General features: G+C 47.5%; 2 protein-coding genes across 8 annotated transcripts in view; one reads left to right on the forward strand and one right to left on the reverse strand.

The window, feature by feature from the left end:
• Positions 1-10,065, forward strand: part of LOC140388595 (coatomer subunit gamma-1) — a 95,670-nt gene extending 85,605 nt beyond the window's left edge. For both annotated transcript variants that reach the window (XM_072473026.1, XM_072473025.1), the window contains exons 22-24: positions 3,298-3,436; positions 4,529-4,627; positions 9,527-10,065. In XM_072473026.1, the coding sequence (XP_072329127.1) occupies positions 3,298-3,436; positions 4,529-4,627; positions 9,527-9,657 (369 nt within the window). In that variant the 3' untranslated portion in view covers positions 9,658-10,065. The remainder of the gene's footprint in view (positions 1-3,297; positions 3,437-4,528; positions 4,628-9,526) is intronic.
• Positions 1-18,898, reverse strand: part of hmces (5-hydroxymethylcytosine binding, ES cell specific) — a 49,051-nt gene that overhangs the window by 8,136 nt on the left and 22,017 nt on the right. The gene's annotated exons all lie outside the window — the stretch shown is intronic.

Below are 18,898 nucleotides of genomic sequence, written 5' to 3' on the forward strand. Positions count from 1 at the left end.
ACTGGCCTGCCCCTGCAAAGAGAAGTGCTTTGAAAGGTTGACTTACCTCCCAGCAACCTCCTTCCGCAATGCTCCCGCTGCAATTGACTAACCAGCTGCTCTCACGCCGCCGAAATCGACTGAGGCAGAGGACCCAGAACTGATCCCTGCGGTACGCCACTGGTAACTGGGATCCAGGCTGAATATTTGCCATCCACCACCACTCTCTGACTTCTATCGGTTAGCCAGTTCGTTATCCAACTGGCCAAATTTCCCACTATCCCATGCCTCCTTACTTTCTGCAGAAGCCTACCATGGGGAACCTTATCAAATGCCTTACTAAAATCCATGTACACTACATCCACTGCTTTACCTTCATCCACATGCTTGGTCGTCACCTCAAAGAATTCAATAAGATTTGTAAGGCAAGACCTACCCCTCACAAATCCGTGCTGACTATCCCTAATCAAGCAGTGTCTTTCCAGATGCTCAGAAATCCTATCCTTCAGTACCCTTTCCATTACTTTGCCTACCACCGAAGTAAGACTAACTGGCCTGTAATTCCCAGGGTTATCCCTAGTCCCTTTTTTGAACAGGGGCACGACATTCGCCACTCTCCAATCCCCTGGTACCACCCCTGACGTGTATAAGGAGACTGAATGGGAAACATACGGCCAAGACTGCACATAGCCGTTTTGTACAGTGGGGAAACTCTGCTCGGCGGAACTCCCCAGTGTAACGCGAGATCGGAACACCATTTTTAATTCCCAGGACAGGTCTCCCAGCTTTTAACGGCCACGCTGCACCGCGGCAAGCTACTTTTCTGGCGCAGCATGGCCTTTGGATCGCCCCCCCCCCCCATGTGTTTTGAACCTGGGGGGGTGATGTCATTGCTGGGTGGAGCTAAGGCATTCAGACATTTTGAGAAAGACTTTTGAGTTGAGTCCTTGTAGAAACCAGGTATTTCGAATACAACTAGTATAGGTAAAAGATAGCTGTTTAAGCATAAATATTAAGTCCTAGTTTTAAATACTCATTTACAAATGAGAATTTTAGCACACATAAATTCAGGTCTTCAATAGATACATGAAACAGCATAAAATTCCATCATAGATTATAACAGCACAGTTGCAAGACAATTTGACACTGCTTGTGCTAATTGTCAAGGACAAGGACTGAGTTCCATGGCAACGAGGTGGCAGGAGTCCAATGCAGTTTGTAAAGCATTGAATCATATATATATTTCACTCAATCTTTCTCGATATGAAGTCTCCATTGTTACATTAGCCAAGCCAGTTTAAAACCAGTCTATTGCTGGTAAAGATTAGCAGAATATCACATTCCATAACATGTAGACATGAAACAATTAAAAGCTGATGTTGCACATTGAAGATGGACGGCTTGCCATCAAATCAAATGTGTTTGAGTCTAACCCAAACCAATTAGGATTATATTGGGGGGTGATTAGATGACTTAAGACAGATATGAAAGTGTATAACTGAAAAGTTTCCACCCGCCATTTTAGTTTTGTCTTTTGGGGGTTCTGTCTTTGTGTTAGTCTGCGTCAGTGATGTAGTGTACTTTTGACTTTGAGTTTAGCTGAAGTTTAGCTCTCTCTCTCTCTCTCTCTCTCTTCATGTTTCATTGCCAGACTTTGACCTTCAAGTTACTTTCGAACTGTCTGCCTAAGCAAAAAAGATAATGTCTGTAATTTTCTGAAAGCTTCGAATTGTCTACGAATTGCCTTTTAAATGACTTTCAAATTGTAATCAAGCAACTACAAATAAAACAATTCTTTTTGGCACCTGAGAAGTTTTAATTGCAAATTTCTGCTGAGTCCCAGTAATCGCAAAGTGCTACTGGTAACCGAATAGCAGAAATGATATAAATTCCTTCAACTTTACACAGTCGAATAATACTAGGAATCCAACAACTTGGCATAGTCTAGAAATATTACAAATCTTACAACTTGTCGTATTGCGCCAGGACTTTGATTCATCAACTAAGCTTCCCCCAAACTTGGCGTAGTTCGGCAGGTTAAGATCCTATCAATTACAGATTTCAACAATTGGCGTTGTTGGCAGGATTTAACATTCTTTCAAATACAAGATTCTAACAGTCCTGATCTGACTAACCCTTTAGACCACAAGTAAGGTATTTTGCTCACAGTAGGATTGTTTAAAAAAAAAGGAATGGTATTTGAAGCAGAGTAGACTTGTCTGAAGACGAGCGGAAAGCTGAAACAAACCCACTCGAAGCAGCTTTTTGAAGACATCTGGCCAGAGTGTGCAGGGGTTCTAACAGGAGCCAAATCTGTTCTGGAAAACAAGTATTACTCTGTACCATTGGAGTGTAGGGTGGATTGAGAGCTATATGTTTTTCATTTCTTTGATTAATTGGGAACAGAGATAGTAATTAAGGGTTTTGTATTTACTGTATTTAGTAATATTGTTTAAGGGGTAGCTGTAAGCTTTTTTTGGGTGTGATTAAAGAGTTTAATATTGTGCTAATAAAGTTTTGTTTCAAAAATACCAAATCCATATTTCTTCATGCAGTCATTCCTGGAGCAAATCATGCTTTCTGCAGTCTTACAAATAAACTCAAATATTGGAGTTTCGGCCCAGTATCCTAGCCACTGTTAGGGTCTGCTCTGGGATTGTAATAAAATGCCATGCCGTTACAGGGCTTAAGGACCAGGAACGGGATAGTGGGATTAGATTGGATAGCTCCTTTTGCTCAGCACGATGGGCGAATAGCTCCCGTGCCATAAATTTTCTATACTTCTATTTAACTCCGAGCTCAAGCCTGTGTACACTCTATCCTCGTGTAAGCACAGTTGGGAGGATGTAAAATTGAAAACTACCAGTGCTCAAGATATTGTGCACAATTTGAGGCTAGTGTCCCTCGTGCGCCAACATTAACTTTGATGTGGAGATGCTGGCGTTGGACTGGGGTGGGCGTAATAAGAAGTCTTACAACACCAGGTTAAAGTCCAACAGGTTTGTTTCGATTCACTAGCTTTCGGAGCACAGCTCCTGAGCTGTGCTCCAAAAGCTAGTGAATCAAAACAAACCTGTTGGACTTTAACCTGGTGTTGTCAGACTTCTTACTGAACATCACCTTTGGTGAAGAAGTTTCAATAAATCTAATTGAGTGTCATTAGTAGCCACTTGATGGCCCACATTTCCTGTATCCCTGCACTTGTCGGCCCTCCTACCATATTGTGACCGAGTAACGTTCATCGGAGTAGCAGGTGCCATGGCAAGGTTCCAATGCTACCACCGCTCACGGCCAGCTTTATTTTGTTTTCTCTCCCAGCTGGAAGATGTGGAGGTCACTGTGGCAGATCACATCCAGAAAGTCCTGAAGCCGAACTTCAGCGCTGCCTGGGAGGAGGTGGGAAGCGACTTTGAGAAGGAAGAGACCTTCGCCTTGTCAAGCATGAAAACACTTGATGGTTAGTAGGGAACCAGTGGTTGATGTGCGTTGTAAAGATAAAGTCGCCATAGTCCCAGATGACTATAGGCTGCTTTCCCCTTTGAGGGCATGAGCTGACTGGTGAAGATTTAACCTGAAGCTCACCACACCTCAGGCAAGGGACAAGGTTGAGAAGGCGGGGCCTTCATAAATGACCTCAGCCGGGCAGCATGGTGGCGCAGTGGTTAGCACTGGGACTGCGGCTCTGAGGACCCGGGTTCGAATCCCGGCCCTGGGTCACTGTCCATGTGGAGTTTGCACATTCTCCCCGTGCCTGCGTGAGTCTCACCCCCACAACCCAAAAGATGTGCAGGTTCGGTGGATTGGCCACGCTAAATTGCCCCTTAATTGGAAAAAAAAATAATTGGGTACTCTAAATTTATAATAAATAAATAAATAACCTCAGCCGATACAGGAATTGAACCCATGCTGCTGGCCTTGCTCTGCATCACGAACTAGCTGTCTAGCTAAGTGAACTAAACCGGCCCCTGTGTAGTACATGCACAGTATTGACCTGCAGATAGCATAGATACTTACTGTTCTGTATTGTGACTGTTATTCCGAGATGTTGTGGTGTGCTGTGGCTGGCATCTCGCTGTAGATTTGAAAAAATATGCACTGTGTGTGGACACCTCCTTGGATTGGCCCAGCTCTTCATAGAATTCCTACAGCGCAGAAGGAGGCCATTCGGCCCATCGAGTCTGCATCTTACCTAGGCCCAATCCCCCCATCTAATCCTTATCCCTGTAACCCCGCCTAACCTACACATTTCTGGACACCAAGGTGTAATTTAGCATGGCCAATCCGCCAACCTGCACATCTCCTGTACAATATTGATGGGTGTTAGCTCCACACTGTTTGGCACATCAGAATCAAGGACCAGATTGAATATCTGGTTGCTTCCTTGTGATCTTTAATATCCAGCAGTGAATGATGTGCCAGTGAGCGGGCTGTGAGCTGGCGAGTGGAGTTCGATTATTTGGAGTAGACTGCAGACAGATGTGCAGATTGGTTCAGGCCAGGAATTGTTGTATGGTTCGTATTCTAAGCCTTTCACTCCTTGTATTTACAGAGGCTGTGAATAACATTGTTAACTTCCTGGGCATGCAGCCATGCGAGCGGTCCGACAAAGTGCCGGAGAATAAGAATTCGCACACACTTTATCTAGCAGGTAAGCTGCTTCCGTAACCCCCTCCAGGCTCCAACAAGCTGTGGCCAATTGTGGCGAGGATACGACCTCCTGAATTGAGCATGCCAGCTTGTTGAAGCACCCTCTTGCCGCGACTGCAACATTATTCCAGATACCCGCGTCTTGTGGCTGGAAGGGAAAATTCGATCTTTGTAAATTCTCTGCTCGTTTTCCCCAGGCTCAGTCTGTTATGTAGCTGTGCCAATGCTTACCAACAGCTTGCATTGATATAGCGCCGTTAACATCGTAAAATGTCGTCAGACTTTGACACATGTTGCTCTGGCCACAGTGGATTTTAAAAACAAAATGCTGGGGATGTGTCTGCTTCGGCTGACGTTTATTGCCCTTCCTTAAATAACTTATTAGACCACTTCAGAGGGGATTTAAGAGACAACCACTCATGTACGATTGGAGTCGGGCCTTGGCCAGACTGGATATGGATGGTAGGTTTCCTTTCCTGAAGGACATTGGTGAACCATTTGTATTTTTATGACCATGGACAGCTTTTCCTGGTCCTTTTTTACTGATAGCAGATCTACAAAACAAATCTTTTTTGAGCAGCTGAACTCCAAATCATCTCCTTTGTCATTTAAACTCACTGAAATATAACCACTACATGACCATATCCTTTGATCTTGAGGTTATTCCTTCCTGGCCGCGGAAAAATGTCTTGCCGCTTGAGTGTGGCTGCACTGCCCCAGCACATGGACAGCTGAAACGGGTAGTTTCCAGGATGACTGTGAAAACGAGGGGAAGGCAGCCCGACCCGACATACTGTTCAGCTTCTGCTGTAACAGAAAGGAACCTGAATCCCCACCCCAGTGCTGTTGGCATCAGGGCGCTAATCTCTCCTTTGCTGTGCCCCATCAGAGTCCCGCAAGGCGACGCCATCACAAATCTGCAAGAACGCCAAATGGGCTGGCTTTGATTTGATTTATTATTGTCACATGTATTAGTATACAGTGAAAAGTATTGTTTCTTGCATGCTGTACAAACCATGCATACCGTACATAGAGAAGGAATGAGAGACTGCAGAATAAAATGTAAAAGAGTTAGAATGAAGTTTTAGAAGCATAGAACGAGAGTAAAAGGTAGAATTCGAGGGTGATGCTGGGCACAGCTTGCAAGAGGCCGCTTCGCTCCGGCGCCATCTTGGTCTGGCAACTAGATTGGATTGGCAACTGCCTACTTCTGAGCTCGGTTCATTTACGGCTGTGCAGTAATTCATATTTTGCTTCACGATTTTCCTGCACGCTACCTTTAATCCTTGCAGGCCTTCCTCGAAGCTCACCTGGTGGAGGATGGGATGTGGGCTCAAAGCTATGTCTGTGATAATTAGTGGGCGGCACGGTAGCACAGTGGTTAGCACTGTTGCTTCAAAGCACCAGGGTCCCAGGTTCGATTCCCGGCTTGGGTCTGTGCGGAGTCTGCACATTCTCCCCGTGTCTGCATGGGTTTCCTCCGGGTGCTCCGGTTTATAAGACATAAGCAGAATTAGGCCACTCATTCCCGTTCTCCTGCCTTCTCCCCATAACCCCTGATTAATCAAGAACCTATCTATCTCGGTCTTAAAGACACTCAGTGATTTGACCTCCCAACCTTCTGCGGCAAAAGAGTTCCACAGATTCACCACTCTCTGGCTGAAGCAATTCCTCCTCATCTCTGTTTTAAAGGATCGTCCTTTTAATCTGAGATGGTGTCCTCTGGTTCTAGTTCTTCCTACAAGAGGAAACATCCTCTCCACATCCATTCTATCCAGGCCTCGCAGTATTCTGTAAGTTTCAATAAGATTCCCCCTCATCCTTATAAACTCCCAACGAGTACAGACCCAGAGTCCTCAACCGTTCCTCATACAAGTTCTTCATTCCAGGGATCATTCTTGTGAACCTCCTCTGGACCCTTTCCAAGGCCAGCACATCCTTCCTTGGATACGGGGCCCAAAACTGCTCACAATACTCCAAATGGGGTCTGACCAGAGCCTTCTACAGCCTCAGAAGTACATCCCTGGTCTTGTATTCTAGCCCTCTTGACATGAATGCTGACATTGCATTTGCCTTCTGAACTGCCGACTGAACCTGCACATTAACCTTTGTGCTTCTGATTTCCTAAGCATTTCCCCATTTAGAAAATAGTCTGTGCCTAAATTCCTCCTTCCAAAGTGCATAACCTCACACTTTTCCACATTGTATTTCATCTGCCACTTAATTGCCCACTCTCCTAGCCTGTCCAAATCCTTCTGCAGCTCCTTTGCTTCCTCAATACTACCTGTCCCTCTATAGATCTTTGTATCATCTGTAAACTTAGCAACAGTTCCTTCTTCCAGATCATTAATATATATTGTGAAAAGTTGTGGTCCCAGCACAGACCCTGAGGCACACCACTAGTCACTGGCTGCCATCCTGAAAAAGATCCCTTTATCCCCATTCTCTGCATTCTGCCAGTCAGCCAATCCTCTATTCATGCCAGGATCTTACCCTTAACTCAATCGGTTCTTAACTTATTTAGCAGTCTCCTATGCAGCACCTTGTCAAAGGCCTCCTGGAAATCTAAATAAATCACAACCACTGGTTCTCCTTTGTCTAACTTCCTTGTTACCACCTCAAAAAATTCTAACAGATTTGTCAGACATGACCTCCCTTTGACAAAGCTGTGCTGACTCAGTCCTATTTTACCATGCACTTCCAAGTACTCTGCGATCTGATCTTTGATAATAGACTCTAAAATCTTATCAATGATCGAAGTCAGGCTAACTGGCCTATAATTTCCCATCTTCTGCCTCCCTCCCTTCTTAAACAGCGGTGTCACATTCAATACTTTCCAGTCCTCTAGGACCCTTTCTGCCTTCAGTGATTCCTGAAAGATCACCACCAAAGCCTCCACAATCTCCTCAGCTCTTTTAGAACCCTGGGGTGTAGTCCATCCGGTCCAGGTGACTTATCCACCTTCAGACCTTTCTGGTTTCCTCCCACATGTCCCGAAAGACGTGCTTGTTAGGTGAATTGGACATTCTAAATTCTCCCTCCGTGTACCCGAACAGGGGCCGGAATGAGGCGACTAGGGGGTTTTCACAGTAACTTCATTGCAGTGTTAATGTAAGCCTACTTATGACAATAATAAAGATTATATATTATGTAACTTGGCATAATGGCAGCTCATTGATGCCAGTCCCCTCTTACCTATGAGGAAGACTTCGTAGGTTTGACCGATTGAGGAAGGCCAGATTCTTGTCCTTCTTACTGATAGATCCATCCACATAACTGATATTCTGCTGTCTTTTAACGTCGTGTGTTAAATTACCAACTGCATATTCCGCCCGTTGGAATCATCTACTCTCCAATCTAAGTGGTGAGATGGGGAAGGCAGTAGTAGTGGGTGTCCGATTCCCCTTCCTTAAAGTCCTTTCGGCTGTTTCAGCTGCCATCCCATGTGGTAGGACTTACTGATCTCAGCAATGTGCTGAAATGGGTTTTGAACTCTTCCCCCTTGAGTTGCCAATACACTAGGCATGAGACTCCCCTACTGTGCTGTCTACTGCACCAAACGCATATTTCCGAGACATCAGTAAGGTTCAGCAGCAAAATTACTGCTAGATACCTTGGATGTTGAAGTAGTCTTAATGGCTTCCAGCTACGGAGGTGATGTTGAGAAAATCTTTTTTATGCAAAGAGTGGTTGGGATGTGAAAGACATTGCCTGAGAGTCTGGTGTAAGCAGGTTCAATTTAGCTTTCAAAAGGGAGATGGGACAATTATTTGAAGAGAAGACAAATTGCAAGGCTAATGTGAAAGATCAGGACAGTAAGACGAGCTGACAGAGATCCAGCAGTCATGATGAACTGAATGCTGTTTTCTGGGCTTCAACCATCCTGTAATTGTGTTAGTGAAGTTAAAATATTGATCAGCCGTGATCTCATTTATTGGTGGAAGTGGCTTAGGGGGCTGAATGGCCTTGTGATCCTATAATTTGGAAGATAAACCAGCCACGGTGGCACAGTTGTAAGCACTGCTGCCCCACAGCGCCAGGGACTAAGTTTAATACACCCCTTGGGTGACAGTCTGTGTGGGATTTGCACGTTCTCCCCGTGTCCGCGTGGGTTTCCTCAGTGTGCTCCCGTTTCCTCCCACAGTTCAAAGATGTGCAGGTGAGGTGGATTGCCCACGATAAATCATAATAATCGCTTATTGTCACAAGTAGGCTTCAATGGAGTTACTATGAAAAGCCCCTAGTCGCCACATTCCGGCGCCTGTTCAGGGAGGCCGCGCTGCTGCCTTGTTCTGCATTGCAAGTCAGCTATTTAGCCCACTGTGCTAAACCAGCCCATAAATTGTCCTTTAGTGTCGGGTTGCAGATATGGGGGGGGGGGGGGGGGCGCGAGATAGGGTGGTCTTTTGAAGGGTCGGTGTAGACTTGATGGGCTGAACGGTCTCCTGCAGTGGGATTCTAGAATTCTACCATGAAAGGAACCTCTTATCATTTTATTTGATGCAGTTTCCAAAGTTGTTTTCTGTTTAGTGGCCGTTTTGTGTTCTAGCAACAACTTTTAAATAAGCCAAAACAATCCAGTACCTCAGACCTGGAAAAGCTGACCCCCCCCCCCCCCCCCCGTGCTGGAGTTCAAAATAATCCAATAGGGAATTCGTAGAGGTGAGGAGCACAGAGGCGTTTTAAGGAGAAGCTAGATAAATACATGGGGGAAAGAAAGGAATGTCGATCAGCAGAGATTGGGGTCTGGCGCATAAATCACAATATAGACATGTTGGGTCGAGCAATCTGTTTCTGTGCTGCTCTTTGTGTGTAATTTTATTCCCTCCTGCTGCCCCCCCCCCTGAACAAATAACCTTGCATGATCCGTGTTCCGTGACGTTTCTTTCCCCCGTTTCAGGCGTTTTCCGCGGAGGTCACGACCTCCTCATGCGGGCAAGGCTCGCCCTGATGGACGGCGTGACGATGCAAGTGACTGCGCGGAGTAAAGATGAAGTTCCCGTCGATGTCATCATGGCCTCCGTTGGTTAGTTTCTTCCGTGAAGAAAAAAAACTCATCACCCGGGACGGGTGCGAGATTTCCCCAAAAATAAAAAGCGCCACAACTCATAAATTTTATTGCTGATTATGGGAGAAAATTTTCAATAATCTTTCGTCAGTGATGCAAAGTCGATGGTGTTGTATCTTTTGCATCTAGAAACAGATTTGTGAAATGATCACTTGTAATAATAACTCTTATAATTTTAGGAAATGAGTGTCTGCAAATTGGAGGGCATTTTAAATACCCTTCATGTCTGTAACGAGGACTTTGTTACATTAAAGAAAAATGGCATATATATTATATATATATATAAACACACAAACTAGCGTATGGAGGACCGGGGCTTTAGATTTTTCCCATCTGCAACCTGTTGAATAAAAAGGCTTTTGTTATTCCAATTGATTTGCTTTGTTTCATTTTGCCCTCGATTGGGGCGGACCAAAAAAGTTTCAATCGGAGACCTCGTCATTGTACATTTCGATACTCACCTTCCCTCCTTCACATTGCCCAATGATCAGTGGGGAGGGGGAATAATGCACTTGACTTCCGTAATGGAAGCTGGTCCCCGTGAAACCATCAGCGATTGTTGGAAAAACCCATCTGATTCGTTAATGCACAGTAAAATATGGTTGATTCTTAACTTAAGTTGGGACGTCTTGTTGAAGTTGTACAAGACATTGGTACGGCCACACTTGGAATACTGTGTGCAGTTCTGGTCACCCTATTATAGAAAGGATATTATTAAACTAGAAGAGTGCAGAAAAGATTTACTAGGATGTTGCCGGGACTTGATGGTTTGAGTTATAAGGAGAGGCTGGATAGACTGGGACTTTTTTCCCTGGAGCGTAGGAGACTTAGGGGTGATCTTATAGAGGTCTATAAAATAATGAGGGGCATAGATAAGGTAGATAGTCAACATCTTTTCCCAAAGGTAGGGGAGTCTAAAACTAGAGGGCATAGGTTTAAGGTGAGAGGGGAGAGATTCAGAAGGGCCCAGAGGGCAATTTCTTCACTCAGAGGGTAGTGAGTGTCTGGAATGGGCTGCCAGAGGTAGTAGTAGAGGGCGGGTACAATTGTGTCTTTTAAAAAGCATTTAGATAGTTACATGGGTAAGATGGGTATAGAGGGTTATGGGCCAAGTGCGGGCAACTGGGACTAGCTTAATGGTAAAAGCTGGGCGGCATGGACTGGTTGGGCCGAAGGGCCTGTTTCCATGCTGTAAACTTCTATGATTCTATAACTGCTCTGAGGGTAATTAGGTCAACAAATATTGGTCCTGTTAGTGAAATATAAAAGAGCAACTCTCTGCGTAATTGTCCGGGGAATGACAGTAGGGTACGAACACGCAAGCACAGAAATTAGGAGCAGTGGTATGTTTGATTGAGGTACTCCTGGATGCAATCAGTCTTCAACTGAAAGCCATACTTTGTTGTGTGTGTGTGTGTGGTGTTGCGGGGGGGGGGGGGGGGGGAGAGAGAGAGGAGGAATAACTGGAATTTTTTTCCCTTCTGCTTCTCCGTTGCCTCGCCTGGCTGCGTGCAACGGCAGAACACTGAGACCAGTTTTGATATCTCTCCTCTTTCCCCCCCCCCCCCCCCCCCCCCCTTCCCGGCGCTGCATTTGACACCAAGTGAAACCATCCTCCCCTCCCCCCCACAGAAGGGTCATTCCTGAGCAGCATTTTACCTCGCGCTACCTCCCTGCAAACATCACATGTGAAGTTGTATTTCGGTCTTTTGACAATCCCTGCGGTTGTTAAAAAATCCTGATCTATTTCTGGTTTCACTAATGCAGCTCGTGCTGTGCAATCAATGTTCCAAAATCACCCTGAATGAGGAGTTGATTACTATACCTAATATCATGTTTATACGACCCTACCTGTTCTATTCCCCTGCTTCCTGTAGCATGCATTACATTTAATTTTCTCAGTGGGGTTCTGCTGCTCAGCAATCGTATAATTCCTAATTTTCCTCACTCATGCATTCAGAAGAGTATATCTATTTCCAAATTACAAACCAGCCCTGATGGTAGAACTGTGAAATTACTATTTCATTGCCCCAGATGCAACGAATCAGCTTCAGTTGCTGTTTGGCTTTTATACATTTAAACTTCTGCAGCTCCCTGATGCTTTTTATAAAAAAAACACAACCTGATTTGCACTGTTGGGCAGTCAGTGGGTGAAAGGTATTCATGCTCAAAGTTCAAGGGCCGGCCTACTGGTATAGGCAGTGAATGCAGAATGAAGGATCGCAAAGGTCCCATAATGGCTGAGGCGGTAGATTTTGAATGCAGTGCACTTGTGTAGGAGGGTGCCATTGGCATTGATTACCCTTGAGAAGGTTGTAGTGGGTCTCCTTCAGCCACTGCAATCTGTATGGTGCAGGCCCTCCTGCAGTGCAGTTAGGGGGGGGAGGAGCAGAAGACAGACCCAACGACAGTGAAAGAACGGCAATACATTTCCAAGCCAGGCTGCTGTGTGGACTTGCAGGCAAAGAGGTGATGGGGTTACAGCTTTGCGAGGTGCTGAGTCTTCCTGAACCTCCACTCATTGATGGGGAGGTGGCACAGTGGTTAGCACCACAGCCTCGCAGCACCAGCACTCTGGATTCGATTCTAGCCTTGGGTGACCATCTGTGTGGAGTTCTTCCCGTGTCTGAGTTTCCTCTGGGTGCTCCCGTTTCCTCCAGTCCAAAAGATGCACAGGTTAGATGGATTGGTTATGCTAAAAGAAATTGCCCCTTCAGTGTACAGGTTAGATGGGGCTAGGGTGGGGAGTGGGCCTGGGTACGGTGCAGACTCGATGGGCCGAATGACGACCACCTGCACTGGAGGGATGGTTCATGCAAAGGTCCATAAACACAGCTCGAGTTGTGTACTCTGTAATTATGAAATACAAAATATTTTACCTCCAACCACAAGAGAAATGGACACTTTTCATATCCAGGGCAGAAGCATTCAGACTTGTTTGTGCTAGCTTGGAGTAATCACTTAATCCCATTCTAAAGACTTTCTTAAATATATTTCTCCATTCTAACAAGAGGGATTCTCTGCCATCCTTCTAATCCTCTTAAAAAAAATATTCACTTCTTGGTAATAGATTATTTTTAATCTCCACTGACTCACTCAGGGAAATGTTTCTGCCTGCTACCAATTTCACTTGAAACCCGTCATCATTTAGCTCAAGAGTTGCCAGATGGAGAGCATTTTCTGTCAAATCAGTTCGTCAAACCCCGAGGGGAAGAGGTTTATAACACCTTGATCTCAGCTGGAAGAGTTCAGTAGTTAAACGGGCATCAGGAATCTATTGATCATCATTCACCATAACACCATCCCTCCTCCCCTTGATCAGTCCTGGCTCAGGTGGTAACACTCACACCTCTTGAGACGGGAGCATGTAACTCCACCATGCAGTGCGAGGGAAATCGGAAATGCGAATTCCGAAATCGCTCCTCACTTGACCCACGAAACACAATTACTACCGCATTGAACGTCTGCCACCATCAAATATTCTTCGTGTAAATAAACCCAGACCCAAGCTTGCAGCCATCTCAAATCCGTCGATTATTTTGAAGTGAGGATGGTAGCAGCGCTGAGACAAGTGTAAAGTGATCGTAGGCTGAACTGACCAAGATGAATTGGGAAGGCAATATATAAGGAGGGCATACTTGCAGAGAAGGAGGCTGGTGTGTCAAGACAAACGGCTTTCCATTATAAAGATGATAAAAGATTATTAAAAAATTAAGTGCTTTCATGTAAATTGTATTTACACAATGGCCTTTAAGGAGGAAAATATCCAACAGCATTTCAGAGACAGCACGGGAGGCACAGTAGTTAGCATTGCTGCCACAACACCATGGGTTGATTCCGGTCTTGGGTGACTGTGCAGTCTGCACGTTCGCCCCGTGTGTTTCCTCCGGTGCTCCGGCTTCCTCCACAGCCCAAAGATGTGCAGGTTAGGCGGATTGGCCATGATGAGCAAGTGTTGGTTCTAGGCAGTGATGGAATAAAGGTGCTAGCTTCCAGAAATGCAGGAAGTGAAACACCAAGGGGCAGCGGGAAAACCTACAACAGCTGAATCTAATTGTTCCCTCCTTTGTCAGAGCAAACAGCTAATTAGAGCATTGTGCTCAATCTTGTTCTTGTATTAATTTTACATCTGCTGCTTCAGTTAATTTACAGAAGACCAGTACACCGATCAGGCATCTTCCCCATGGGCCCTAACGCCCCACCTGCTTTTTTTACTGCGTTAAGGTGGTTGGAATCAAAATACATTTACTCTGCGTCACTCCCCCTCCAGTGGGCAACTAGCCCGAGGGAGGGAAGGAAAGGAATCGGCCACAGTTCTCACTTCTGGTGGCAATCTGGGGAAGGCAGGGCATGATTGAACTTGGCTGTGATGACCTCCAGAGTCCAACAGTTTTGACAACACACACTGTCCAGGTGCCTTTTTAAAAATGTATTTGTGGAATGTGGGGTCACTGGCAAGGCCAACGTTTTTTGTCCATCCATAATTGTCCAATAGAAGATGCCTTGAGGGACTTCCGGTGCGGCTATGCAGAGCTAGGTCGCATATTCGGCAGCTCCTGCTTGGAACGGACTTTTGGGCTCTTTTACAGGGCCCCCACGGCATTTGTTTGACATTTCCCGGTGTGGGAAGAAGGCGGCAATATTCCCCCGACAGTGTCCCCCAGGAAGGGTATGTCTCTTGGTTGCCAGACCACACGCAGAAACAGTGAAAGATTTGGCTGCAACTACAGGATAACAGGGCCTCTTCCAGCATGCAGGCGGGGGAAGGGCAAGCTTAAAGCTGCAAGCTGACCTGAGGGCCTGTATCAAAGGTGAATTCTAGCAGCAGAGGGAACAACTGTGAAAAGACCTCATCAAGGCCACTGAAGGGACTTCCGGTTGCAGTGATGCCTAGCTAGCCGCACGCTTCGGCGGCTCCAGCTCCGACGGACCTTCGGGCTCTTTTAAGAGCCTCAACGGGGAATTTTTCGACGACGCAACCCGGTGTGGGGCGTGTGAGAAGGGAGTCCCCCCCCAAACGAAGGAGGAAAAAACCGGCGGCGGCGGCTGCAGCGCGAGGAATCGTCGACCAAAGGGTCAGAAAGAGAGAAGTACAAGATGGCGGCGGAGAAAGCGCAGGCGACATGGGGGCCTGAGCATGAAATTGTGAGACGGTGCGTGGAGCTGCTGAAGAGGGAGGTGCTGACCCGTTGCTACAGGCAATTGAGGGGCTCAAGGAGACATTAAAGACCCAGGAGACAGAGCTCCGTGTGGTGGAGCAGAAGGTGACAGATATTGAGGACGAGATCCTGGGCCTGGCGGTTAAGACACAGACGCACGAGGCACTTCATAAAAAGTGTACTGAAAGGATCGAAGCCCTAGAAAATGGAGCGCGAAGGAAGAACCTTCGGATACTGGGTCTCCCTGAGGGTGTGGAAGGAGTGGACTGTGGAGCGTACGCAAGTACGATGCTGAGCTCACTGATGGTGCTGAGGCCCCTACGGGCCCCTTGGAGGTGGAGTGGGCAAATCGGATTCCGGCGAGAAGACCAAAAGCGGGAGAACCACCCAGGGCGATAATCGTGCGATTTTACCGCCTTAAGGATAGAGAAGAGGTCCTGAGATGGGCTAAAAAGGTGCGGAGTAGCAGATGGGAGAATGCAGTGGTACGGGTATACCAGGATTGGAGTGCGGAGGTGGCGAGAAGGAGGGCGAGCTTCAACCGAGCCAAAGAGGTGTTGCATAAAAGGAAGGTGTTGCATAAAAGGAAGGTGAAGTTCGGGATGCTGCAGCCGCAAGACTATGGATCACGTATCAGGAGAGACACCATTATTTCGAGACGGCGGAGGAAGCATGGACCTTCATCAAAGAAGAGAAATTGGATCGGAACTGAGGGACTGATGCTGCAGGAAATGTTATTGTTAATGTTACGGTGGAAGTTAATTGAGAAGTAAACAGGGAAGGGGGGAGATATTGGGGAAATGTGGGCGCCGGTGAGGGGGGAAAGACAGGACATAGTTGGAGAATGGGGAAAGGGGAGGGGGAGGGGAAAGGGAGCTGCGCCATAAGAGGCGGGTCAGGTAAAGGGATGTTCCCGCACCAGAAAGAATAAGGCGGAAGACAGGCGCAAGGCGGATGGGAGTTCCCCACATGGGGGGGGTCGAGGACGTGAGCAGGAGTAGCCGGGTCAGTTGAAGTCAGCTGACTTACGGAAGTAATATGGGGGGAGCAATCAAGCTAGAAAGAGATCTAGCGGGGAGGGGAGGAGGGAGGGAGAAGGGGGGGGGGGACAACTGGGTTGCTGCTGCGGAAATCCAAAAGGAAATGGCTAAAGAGTGGGTGGGCGGGGATGGTGTGCGACGCTGGGTGAGCGAGCGGGAGCGCGGAGGCGGGATATGGGACTGGCCTAGAGAAGGTAATGGCTAGTCGACACGGGAGGGGGGCAGGTAGCCCCCCTAGTGAGGCTGATCACGTGGAACGTGAGAGGCCTGAACGGACCGATAAAAAGGGCCCGAGTGCTCGCGCATTTGAAAGGACTAAGGGCAGACGTGGTTATGCTCCAAGAGACGCACCTAAAGGTGGCGGACCAAGTTAGGCTAAGGAAAGGATGGGTGGGACAGGTGTTCCACTCAGGACTGGACGCAAAGAATAGAGGGGTGGCCATTTTGGTGGGGAAACAGGTCGCATTTGAAGCAAAGAACATCGTAGCAGATAGCGGAGGTAGATATGTAATGGTGAGTGGCAGGCTGGAGGGAATGGAGGTCGTGTTGGTTAACGTGTATGCCCCAAACTGGGACGATGCGGGATTTATGAGACGGATGCTGGGGCGTATACCGGACCTGGAGGTAGGAAACTTGATTTTAGGAGGGGACTTTAATACGGTGCTGGACCCGGGGCTAGATAGATCCAGCTCAAGGACCGGAAGAAGGCCGGCAGCGGCCAAGGTACTTAAGGGGTTTATGGACCAAATGGGGGGAGTGGATCCATGGCGATTTCTTAGACCTAGGGCTAGGGAGTATTCCTTCTTCTCCCATGTCCATAAGTGTACTCCCGGATAGATTTTTTTGTTTTGGGAAGGTCGTTGATCTCTAGGTGGAAGAAGCTGAGTACTCAGCCATAGCGGTTTCGGATCATGCCCCACATTGGGTGGACCTGGAATTAGGAGAGGAAAGGGAGCAGAGAACACTCTGGCGATTAGATGTGGGACTGATGGCGGATGAGGAGTGTGTGCAAGAGTGCGGGGGTGTATTGAGAGATACCTGGAGGTCAATGACGACGGCGAGGTCCCTGTGGGAGTGGTATGGGAAGCACTAAAAGCGGTGGTCAGAGGAGAGCTGATCTCCATTGGGGCCCACAAAAGGAAAACAGAGGCCAAGGAAAGGAAAGATTACTGGGGGAGATTTTAAGGGTGGATAGGGAATTTGCAGAGACCCCGGAGGAGGAATTGTACAGGGAGAGGAGACGACTCCAGACGGAATTTGACCTTCTGACCACCAGAAAGGCGGAGGTACTGTGGAGGAAGGCACAGGGGAGGAGGTATGAATATGGGGAAAAGGCGAGTCGCCTGTTGGCTCATCAATTGCGAAAGAGGGCAGCAGCGAGGGAAATAGGAGGAATTAGAGACGAAAGGGGAGACACGGTGCGAAGGGCAGGAAAGATAAATGAGGTGTTCAAGACCTTCTATGAGGAACTGTATAGGTCTCAACCCCCAGAGGGAGAGGAGGGGATGCGCAGTTCCTGGACCAATTGAGGTTCCCGAAAGTGGAGGAGCGGGGGGTGGTAGGCCTGGGGGCACCGATTGGGGTGGACGAGGTTATTAAGGGACTGGGAAGCATGCAAGCAGGGAAGGCCCCAGACCAGACGGGTTCCCGGTGAGTATTACAGAAAATATGTGGACTTGTTGGCCCCGTTGATGGTGAGGACGTTCAATGAGGCCAGGAAAGGGGGGACTCTACCCCGACGATGTCGGAGGCGACGATATCGTTAATTTTGAAGAGGGATAAAGATCCGTTGCAGTGCGGGTCCTATAGACCCATTTCATTGTTGAACGTGGACGCCAAATTGTGGCAAAGGTACTGGCATCGAGGATAGAGGACTGTGTCCCGGGGGTGGTGCACGAAGACCAGACAGGGTTCGTAAAAGGAGACAACTGAATGTTAACGTGCGACGACTATTAGGGGTGATAATGATGCCCCCAGTGGAGGGGGAGGCAGAGATAGCCCCCAGTGGAGGGGGAGGCAGAGATAGTGGCGGCAATGGACGCAGAGAAGGCATTTGATAGGGTGGAGTGGGAGTATTTATGGAAGTGTTAAGGAGGTTTGGGTTTGGGAACGGGTTTATTAGCTGGGTTAGACTTCTTTATGGGGCTCCAACGGCAAGCGTAGTTACAGGTCGACATAGATCGGAGTATTTCCGACTATATAGGGGAACAAGACAGGGATGCCCGCTGTCTCCATTGTTGTTCGCGTTGGCAATTGAACCTCTGGCCATGGCGTTGAGAGACTCCAGGAAATGGAGAGGGGTGATTAGAGGGGGAGAAGAACACCGAGTCTCGTTATATGCGGATGACCTATTGTTATACGTGTCGGACCCAGCGGGGGGAATGATAGAGGTTATGCGAATTTTGAGGGGGTTCGGGGATTTCTCGGGGTATAGGCTAAACATGGGGAAGAGTGAATTATTTGTGATACATCCAGGGGACCAGAGTAGAGAGATAGAAGGCTTGCCTCTAAGGAAAGTGGAAAGAAACTTCCGATACCTGGGGATTCAGATCGCTAGGAGCTGGGGAACCTTGCACAGACTTAATCTGACACGGTTGGTAGAACAAATGGAGGAGGACTTCAAGAGGTGGGACATGCAGCCTCTATCGCTGGCGGGCAGGGTGCAAGCAATTAAGATGATGGTCCTCCCGAGGTTCTTATTTGTATTTCAATGTCTCCCTATACTAATCACTAAGACCTTTTTTAATAAAATAGACAGGAGCATCACGAGCTTCGTGTGGGCAGGGAAAGTTCCGAGAGTAAGGAGGGGGTTCCTTCAGCGTAGTAGGGACAGAGGAGGATTGGCACTACCGAACTTGGGCGATTACTATTGGGCCGCCAATGTGGCAATGATACGTAAATGGATGTTGGAGGGTGAGGGAGCGGCGTGGGAAAGACTGGAGAGAAAGTCCTGTAAAGGGACGAGTTTAGAGGCGCTGGTGACGGCGCCGCTACCGATCTCACCT

This window comes from Scyliorhinus torazame, chromosome 13, assembly GCF_047496885.1.
Source record: "Scyliorhinus torazame isolate Kashiwa2021f chromosome 13, sScyTor2.1, whole genome shotgun sequence".
NCBI lineage: Eukaryota > Metazoa > Chordata > Chondrichthyes > Carcharhiniformes > Scyliorhinidae > Scyliorhinus > Scyliorhinus torazame.